This window comes from Heterodontus francisci, chromosome 46 (assembly GCF_036365525.1).
Source record: "Heterodontus francisci isolate sHetFra1 chromosome 46, sHetFra1.hap1, whole genome shotgun sequence".
Classification (NCBI taxonomy): Eukaryota; Metazoa; Chordata; class Chondrichthyes; order Heterodontiformes; family Heterodontidae; genus Heterodontus; species Heterodontus francisci.
In genome coordinates this window covers 13,895,171-13,905,084 of record NC_090416.1, presented here as the reverse complement: position 1 = coordinate 13,905,084, position 9,914 = coordinate 13,895,171, and the positions used below count along the sequence as shown (strand labels likewise).

General features: G+C 50.3%; 1 protein-coding gene across 1 annotated transcript in view; it reads left to right on the top strand.

The window, feature by feature from the left end:
* Positions 1-915: 915 nt before the first annotated feature.
* Positions 916-9,914, top strand: part of LOC137356972 (zinc-binding protein A33-like) — a 34,881-nt gene continuing 25,882 nt past the window's right edge. Inside the window, exons 1-3 of the mRNA XM_068022872.1 lie at positions 916-1,170; positions 3,535-3,734; positions 6,577-6,622. Coding sequence (XP_067878973.1) covers positions 916-1,170; positions 3,535-3,734; positions 6,577-6,622 — 501 coding nt within the window. The remainder of the gene's footprint in view (positions 1,171-3,534; positions 3,735-6,576; positions 6,623-9,914) is intronic.

Genomic DNA, 9,914 nt, shown 5'->3' with positions numbered 1-9,914 from the left:
CAGCATTTTTGGTAAATGTTTCAGACTCCCAGCATCTGCAGTTCTCTACTTTCTTTTTGCTTGAATGTCTCAATTTAGAATTAGACATTGCTCTCAAGGAGCAGTGTGATCAAAACTGGGTACTGGACAGTGAAGAATGCTGATTGACCAGAATTTTCTGTTTCAGTTTTTTTTCGCAGAACCACAGAATTGTTACAGCACAGAAGGAGGCCATTCGGCCCCTCGTGTCTGTGCCTTCTCTCCAAAAGAGCAGTTTACCTATCGCCCTTCTCCCCGTAGCCTGGCGCACTCTACCTTTTCAGATAACTATCTAATTCTTTTTTGCTTGCCTCAATTGAACCTGCCTCCCGCACACCCTCAGCCAGTGCATTCCAGGTCCTAACAACTCACTGCGCGAAAAAGTTTCCCCTCATGTCGCCATTGCTTCTTTTGCCAATTACCTTAAATGGCTGCCCCCTTGTTCTCAATCCATCCACCAACAGAAACAGTTTCTCCCTGTCTACCCTGTCCAGATCCCTCATGATTTTGAATAACTCAAAAAAGATTTCCACGTGAAATTCGAAGCGCCTAAGTAAGGCTTTCTTTTCTTTAAAAAATATAATTTTATTGAAGAAAATAAAGAATGCTGGGAAGTTGTGGGGACTTGGTCAAATAGGATTAGGGAGCTGATGAGATGAAAAGTGAAACAAGCCTTGGGAGGATATCCAAAATGGCCATCGGCCCCGCCCACCAACGTCAGGGGATGACGTTGTGAAAGGCCTCTATTACTTAGTATGGGAGGAGGTGGGGCGCGGGGGTGTTCCCACTACGCACGCGCCTGCCGTGATCGCCACTCCCAACATTCTTTGCTTTGACCCGTCGCCTAGACATGCGCAGTGGGCGTCCTTCGCCCATCTCCCTCCTTCCTTCACCAAGATGGCGGCCGAGAGCGGCGATTCCCTGGAGAGCGCCCTCCACCGGGAGCTGACCTGCTCCGTTTGCCTCGAGCTCTTCCGCGAGCCCGTGGCCCTCGGCTGCGGCCACAACTTCTGCCAGGGCTGCATCCTGCACGTGTGGGAGAGCCGCGAGCGGCAGCGGAGGGTGGCGGGAGGGGCCAGCCTCAGGGGACGGGGCACCCCCGGCCCAGAGGCAGAGGCTGGCAGCAGCTACTCCTGCCCCCAGTGCAGGCAGGTAGGTGTCACTCCCCATTTCCTGTCACGCCAACTTCCGGTCACACTGCCCTGTCACACCAACTTCCGGTCACTCTGCCCTGTCACACCAACTTCCGGTCACAGACTTAATGTCACGTCAACTTACGGTCATGCTGCCCTGTCACACCAACTTCCGGTCACTCTGCCCTGTCACACCAACCTCCAGTCATGCTGCCCTGTCACACCAACTTCCGGTCACAGAGACCCTGTCACACCAACTTCCGGTCATGCTGCCCTGTCACACCAACTTCCGGTCACAGACTTAATGTCACGTCAACTTACGGTCATGCTGCCCTGTCACACCAACTTCCGGTCACTTTGCTGCCCTGTCACACCAACCTCCGGTCATGCTGCCCTGTCACACCAACTTCCGGGCACTCTGCCCTGTCACACCAACTTCCGGTCACAGACTTAATGTCACGCCAACTTCCGGCCACAGACTTAATGTCACATCAAATTCCGGTCACGCTGCCCTGTCACACCAACTTCCGGTCACGCTGCCCTATCACACCAACTTTCTGTCACACCAACTTCCGGTCACAGGCTTAATGTCACGCCAACTTCCGGCCACAGACTTAATGTCACATCAAATTCCGGTCACGCTGCCCTGTCACACCAACTTCCGGTCACACTGCCCTGTCACACCAACTTCCGGTCACAGAGACCCTGTCACACCAACTTCCGGTCACACTGCCCTGTCACACCAACTTCCGGTCACAGAGACCCTGTCACACCAACTTCCGGTCATGCTGCCATGTCACACCAACTTCCGGGCACTCTGCCCTGTCACACCAACTTCCGGTCACAGACTTAATGTCACGTCAACTTCCGGTCATGCTGCCCTGTCACACCAACGTCCGGTCACTCTGCCCTGTCACACCAACTTCCGGTCCTGCTGCCCTGTCACACCAACTTCCGGGCACTCTGCCCTGTCACACCAACTTCCGGTCACAGACTTAATGTCACATCAAATTCCGGTCACGCTGCCCTGTCACACCAACTTCCGGTCACGCTGCCCTATCACACCAACTTTCTGTCACACCAACTTCCGGTCACAGGCTTAATGTCACGCCAACTTCCGGCCACAGACTTAATGTCACATCAAATTCCGGTCACGCTGCCCTGTCACACCAACTTCTGGTCACGCTGCCCTATCACACCAACTTTCTGTCACACCAACTTCCGGCCACAGACTTAATGTCACATCAAATTCCGGTCACGCTGCCCTATCACACCAACTTTCTGCCACACCAACTTCCGGTCACAGGCTTAATGTCACGCCAACTTCCGGTCACTCGGCCCTGTCACGCCAACTTCCGGTCACGCTGCCCTGTCGCACCAACTTCCGGCCACAGACTTCCTGTCACACCAACTTCTGGTCACAGACTTCCTATCACGACAACCTCCGGCCACAGACTTCCTGTCACACCAAATTCCGGTCATAGACTTCCTATCACGACAACCTCTGGTCACAGACTTTCTGTCACACCAACTTCCGGTCACAGGCTTAATGTCACGCCAACTTCCGGTCACTCGGCCCTGTCACGCCAACTTCCAGTCACGCTGCCCTGTCACACGGTCCCATCACCCCCAACTTCCTCCCCTACCGCCCTGTCTCATACGTACCTCCTGTCTACTATCGTCCTGTCACGCTTGCTTCATGTCGCACTGCTCTGTCACACGCATTTCCAGTCCGCTGACGCCCCGTCACGCTTGCTCCCTGTTAACTATTAACCCCATTGCACTTGCTTCCTCTCACACTGCCCGGCTGTGCACGCCACGCTCGTTTCCAGTCAACTACCATACTGTCATTCTTATTTCCTGTCACACCGCCCCGTCACACATACTTTCTGCCACATGGTTAACCTGTCACACCTTCAGCATGACATACGTTCCGTCACACCCTCATCTTGTCACACTTACCGGCATCACTTTCTCTCCCTGTCACTCCCAGCTTGCTTCCCTTTACCCGCTAGCCATCAGGCGTCACGTTGTGAGCAAATAGGACCGAGTTGCCTGGTTTTCCAGTGCTGCATCTGGCCTGTGGGATCCGAGGAGCCCCCAGTTTGAGAAGCTGCACTGTAAAGACAGTGTTGGAGTGACGGACAAATTGAGGGAAGCGAAAAAGAAGCAAGAAAAATGTGGAGTAAAAGGATTGCAGTGCAGGGAGTCACCAAGATTCAGCTTTACTGAAATCCCAGTATCGACCCGAAGCAGTGCCTACATAACTAGATTAGCGAAACACAACTTGTATGGAAATACAGACTTTAGCCTCACCAACACTCGAGTAAGTGCAGATCGTTTCTTTTCATTTTTGCTAATTTTCCGTCATCTTTGCGCGCAGGTTTTCCCAAATAAAAACTTCACCAAGAATTTCTTGGCAGCAAACCTGGTCGAGAAACTGCAGGAAGAGAAGTCCGTCTCCGGATCGCAAGGTCACTCGGCTCAGAGGAAGTGTGAGAAACATAAGAAGCCCATGACCATGTACTGCGCGACTGACCAGAAGATTCTCTGCGACTTATGTAGGGTGTCAAAAGCTCACAGGTAAAGGCAACTGATTAGCTATGGCATAGCGCCCTGGAACTTTGCGTTAAAATCTCAGCTGCCTGGGGCCCTAAGCTCTGGAATTCCCTCCCTAAACCTCTCCGCCTCTCTATCTCTCCTTCTTGAAAGGTGCCTTATAGGTGCAAGTTGTTGTAGTAAAAAGACCTCGAGGGAGGGAGTGGCCATTGAGTCAGTAGTGTTGTTCCCTCCCATTTCCTTGTCCCTCTCTCCTGCAAGTCCCTCTTTGAATCTCTCCAATGGGTTATCCATGGGCTTGCCTGCGGCCTTTGGCATGATTGACCACACCGTGTTTCTCTGCCAGGTCTCCTCTGGGAATAACCCGCGGCCAATTCAGGCAATACTTTGGGGGGGGGTGGGGGAGAAAATCTCTCCAACTTCCTAAGGTGGCTCAGTGGCCAACTCTCTCTCCTCTGAGGTTGTGGGTTCAGGACTCAAAGTACAAAGTCTAGGTGAACGCTCCTGTTGTAGCGCTGACAGAAAGGAAGTCTTGCATTTCTAAACGGCCTCAAAGTAGCGCCGTGGGATCTTCCACGTACCGCCTGAGCCTGCAGAAGGAGCCTCGGTTTTAACATCTCATGCAGAAGACGGCAGCTCTGACGGTGCAGCATTTCCTCTGTGCTGCACTGGAGCGTCAGCCTGGCTCGGGTGATCGGCAACCGGTGGCTCATTTGCAGCTCTCAACATTTTCCAGTTGGATCGCGCTAACATAAAAAGAAAAGTAAGACCCGTGTTTTTTATTGTGGGGATAACAAGCTAATTATTTTAACCAAAAAAAAAATCATTGAGCTGTAAATAAAGCTGTTTGAGTGGTTCTAGTTACATCATGGCTATAGATAAAGCTTTTGTTTGAGGAACAGCGTCTATGGTTTCTACCATCATTGTTTTTAATATCGCTGAGACAACAAATTATTCTGAATTTGCTTTTAGAAGCTAGTTACCACAATAATCGATAGCCAAAAGAATTGTCTTAATTCTACTCATCTTAAGTGATAGTTTCTTTTAAAGATGACTTTACCGACAAAATTATCGGGAAAAAAAGTCAAAAAAATGCAGTAATTAGAATTTTAGAATTAGAACATTACAGCGCAGTACAGGCCCTTCGGCCCTCGATGTTGCGCCGACCTGTGAAACCATCTAACCTACACTATTCCATTTTCATCCATATGTCTATCCAATGACCACTTAAATGCCCTTAAAGTTGGCGAGCCTACTACTGCAGCAGGCAGGGCGTTCCACGCCCCTACTACTCTCTGAGTAAAGAAACTACCTCTCACATCTGTCCTATATCTATCACCCCTCAACTTGAAGCTATGTCCCCTCGTGTTTGCCATCACCATCCGAGGAAAAAGACGCTCACTATCCACCCTATCTAACCCTCTGATTATCTTGTATGTCTCTATTAAGTCACCTCTCCTCCTCCTTCTCTCCAACGAAAACAACCTCAAGTCCCTCAGCCTTTCCTCGTAAGACCTTCCCTCCATACCAGGCAACATCCGAGTAAATCTCCTCTGCACCCTTTCCAAAGCTTCCACATCCTTCCTATAATGCGGTGACCAGAACTGCACGCAATACTCCAGGTGCGGTCTCACCAGAGTTTTGTACAGCTGCAGCATGACCTCGTGGCTCCGAAACTCGATCCCCCTACTAATAAAAGCTAACACACCATATGCCTTCTTAACAGCCCTATTAACCTGGGTAGCAACCTTCAGGGATTTATGCACCTGGACACCAAGATCTCTCTGTTCATCTACACTACCAAGAATCTTCCCATTAGCCCAGTACTCTGCATTGCTGTTACTCCTTCCAAAGTGAATCACCTCGCACTTTTCCGCATTAAACTCCATTTGCCATCTCTCAGCCCAGCTCTGCAGCCTATCTATGTCCCTCTGTACCCTACAACATCCTTCGGCACTATCCACAACTCCACCGACCTTAGTGTCATCTGCAAATTTACTAACCCACCCTTCTACACCCTCTTCCAGGTCATTTATAAAAATGACAAACAGCAGTGGCCCCAAAACAGATCCTTGCGGTACACCACTAGTAACTAAACTCCAGGATGAACATTTGCCATCAACCACCACCCTCTGTCTTCTTTCAGCTAGCCAATTTCTGATCCAAAGCTCTAAATCACCTTCAACCCCATACTTCCGTATTTTCTGCAATAGCCTACCGTGGGGAACCTTATCAAACGCCTTACTGAAATCCATATACACCACATCCACGGCTTTACCCTCATCCACCTGTTTGGTCACCTTCTCGAAAAAATGTGTTGGGTCTCTTTCAGTTTCAGTTTTTTCTTTTCTGTTGGTACATAAATTCAACGCATGTACTTTATTTATTATATGTGCAAATTATGCATTGCACCCTCCATTGCACCCATGGCAGCTTGCCAAGTATTTGGTTTGGAAATGCCGAAATTTTGTCTTCGGGCTCCCAATGGTTATCCCTCAACCAGCATCACTTAAAAAAAAAAAACCCAGAAGATCCTGGTCATTATCACATTGCTGTTTGTGGGATCTTGCTGTGTGTAAATGTGGCTGCCGGGTGTCCTGCACTACAACAGTGACCCACACTGCGCAAGTACTTCACTGGCTGCAAAGCGCTTCGGGACATCACGAGAAACTCAAGTTCTTTGTTTCTTAATCCCCTTTCAACCGGCCGAGCAAGACGCTCCCTTATTTTGGACAGGGTGGGAAATGCAGACAGGTCAGCATCACCTATACTGCCACAAACGAAAGCTTTAACCACAAAGTAGCAGCAGACAGAATTGATCTACTGTTGAGCGAATGTTTGACGTCTCTTATCTGTTGGTGTCTAGAACTTGCGATGTTCTTCTCGTTCATGAATTAACTGAAGAATTCCTGGTAAGCAGAACTGTCCGAAGTAGCCCTGGCTAATTTGTAATGTTTACCTGATAATAAGACATGCTGGTCGCTCCCAGCAATTGACTTGCCTGTCATCGACACTTTAGACGCGCTGTTAATTCAGACTTCCAGCTGCCCAGCCCGGTGTTTATGATTAATGTTGTGACAATTGCGAGGAGCTCTCCCACTATCCTGCTCAAACCTTCCTCCCATGCTGAACGCCCACTGGGGGGAAAAAAACAAAACCAGATTGACGGGGCGTTCATCTCCGTCTGGGTTTATGTGGTGCTGCTCATGCAAGAATGGCGTTCTGCGTTTGCCCACGTAACAGCAGTCACTTGGACTTCAGAAAGTTAATTCACTCAGCAAAGCACATTGAGAGGTTTGCATAAAGTAATAAAGGATTTTTGATGGGGGTCTAGACTGATGGGTTTGGACGGGGTCCAGACCAGGGATAGGCACCAACATGTTGCACCGCGGACGTTTGACAAAATTATTGACTCAGCCACAGACATGGGGATGATTAATCTGTCTATAGAGTGTATCGCCAACCTAATGCCATCAAAACACAGTCCGACTTAAACACATTTCTCCCTATTTAGTGAGATACCTGACATTGTTTTTGCTTGCACAAGTAGCTAATTTTGTCTTCCCGCACACCTGATGAACAATGCAGAGAATTCGGATCGATGTCCATCTGTCAAGAGTGATCTTAATCTCTCTCTCTCTGTCTCCCCATCCCGCTCCCCCTCTCCCCTCCTGCCTCTTTACCTCTCTCACCTCCTGCCCCTTCCCTCTCCCCCTGGGTTCGGACAGTGTCTAGACAGTGGGTCCTCTCCCCCCCCCCCCCACCCCCCCCCCACCACCTCCTCCCTGTCCCCCTTCTCTTTCCTTCTCTTCTACCCTCTCCCCCCTCACTCCCTTCCTCTCCCCCCATTTTCTTTCTCTCTCTCTCTCTCCACCCTCACCCCACACTCCCACACGCACTCTCTCCCTCTACCACTTCTCTCTCCCCCTATAACCCCCTCTCTCCCTCCTCTCCTTCTCTCCCCTTCTCTCTTCCCTCTGACTCTCCCCCGCTCTCTCTCTCTCTCCCCCTTCTCCCCCCCCCCCCCCCCCCTCTCTGTTTCCCTGTCTCTCTCGCTCCCCCACCCTGCACTGGAGGTGCAAACACATCGCTGCTCAGCACCAGCCCTGCACTCTGAGGGAAACCAGGGCCTTTGGAGAGCTGAGAACGTGGTTGGTCTTGCTGAAAGAAGTCTTGCCTTTCCAATTCTAGTGTTGCTTTCCTGTGTGCTATCCCATCTGTTCTACTCAACACCAGCACTCTCCAGGGCTGATTCCACAGGCTGGACAGGGGCAGGGAGCAGCTGATTGATGGCACCAGTCTTCCCAGCAAGTCCCGCCTCCCCCGCGCTCCGATTGGATTGAAGTCCGTGTACAGGCAAACCATTTGCGCTTTTGATTGGTGGATTGGCGGGCTGGATACAAAGCCTACAGGAACTAGCCTGACGCCCCAATCCTTTGCGATTACCTTTGCTCCTGATAATTATAAATGTCTTGCTCCAACGCTTTAAAGTTGTGTTTTTAGGACGCAAGTTGGCTTGGCGTGAGACTTTTAACATGACACGGAGCTCACAACTTTTTCCCACAGATGCTGGTGTCTGTGTACGGAGACGTTGCCAAGCCCTGGTTCAGATACATGGAGGTCGATGGGGTCGAGACGGACGGGTTTGGACGGGGTCTCAAAAGGGAACTCAGGAGATTGTTGGCAGAGAATGGGATAGAGGGGCTCGAGAGAGAGAGAGATTAGCATATGGCGTTCTTTCAAATATGGAACCTGAACAGATGGAGCAAATTGGTCCTGTTCCCGACACCCCACCAAACATACAACCAGCAACAATCCCTGGACCTTGAACTAGATAGATGATCAGCCAGAGTCCTACATCCCCCAAAAAGCCAACTGAGCTTCTCGAGAGTACAATGATTTGCCTCCATCAACTATTTCATAGAATGGTTACAGCACAGAAGGGGGCCATTCAGCCCATCGTACCCGTGTCAGCTCTCGGCAAGAGTAACTCTGCTAGTCCCCACTCCCCTCCCTTTTCCCGTAACCCAGCAATTTCTTTCTTTTCAGCTGCTCGTCCAGTTCCCTTTTGAAAGCCACGATTGAATCTCAGGGGGCAGTGCATTCCCGATCCTAACCAACCGCTGCGTAAAATAACATTTTTCCTCATGCCGCCTTTGGTCCCCTTTTGCCAATCACCTTAAATCGGTGCCCTCCGGTTCTTGACCCTTCCGGTTCTTGACCCGTCCGCCAATGGGGACAGTTTCTCCCCATCTACTCTGTCCAGAGTCCCTATGATGTTGAACAGCTCTGTCATACGTCCTCTCAACCTTCTCCTCTCTAAGGAGAACAGCCCCAACTTCTCCGATCTATTCATGGAACTGATGTCCCTCATTCTTGGGACCATTCTTGTAAATCTGTTCCGCACCCTCTCAAACCTTCACATCCTTCCTAAAGTGTGGTGCCCAGAATTGGACACAATACTCCAGTGGAGGCTGAACCAGTGTTTTATAGAGATGCACCGTAACTTCCTTGCTTATTTCTCTACTTATAAAGCACAGGATCCTGTATGCTTTCTTAACCACTTTCTTAACTAATCTATGTTGATAGAGGCACTTTCATTTCATTTTCTGCTACGTTTTACATGGACCTTAGGGACGATTCTTCCAAATAAAAGCTCGGCCCAATGTGTAGTTTGGTCCAGGAGCATTTCCTTTCGGGAAGGAAATCTGCTGGCCTACATGTGACTCCAGACCCACAGCAATGTGGTTGACTCTTACATGCCCTCTGAAATGGCCTAGCACGCCACTCAGTTGTACCTAACCGCTACCAAGTCATTAAAAAGGAATGAAACCGGACGGACCACCCGGCATCGACCTAGGCACCCAGAAACGACAACGGCAAACCCAGCCCTGTCGACCCTGCAAAGTCCTCCTTACTAACATCTGGGGGCTTGTGCCAAAGTTGGGAGAGCTGTCCCACAGACTAGTCAAGCAACAGCCTGACATAGTCATACTCACGGAATCATACCTGACAGACAATGTCCCAGACACTGCCATCACCATCCCCGGGTATGTCCTGTCCCACCGGCATCACAGACCCAGCAGAGGTGGCGGGACAGTGGTCTATAGTAGGGAGGGAGTTGCCCTGGGAGTCCTCAACATCGACTCTGGACCCCATGAAGTCTCATGGCATCAGGTCAAACATGGGCAAGGAAACCTCCTA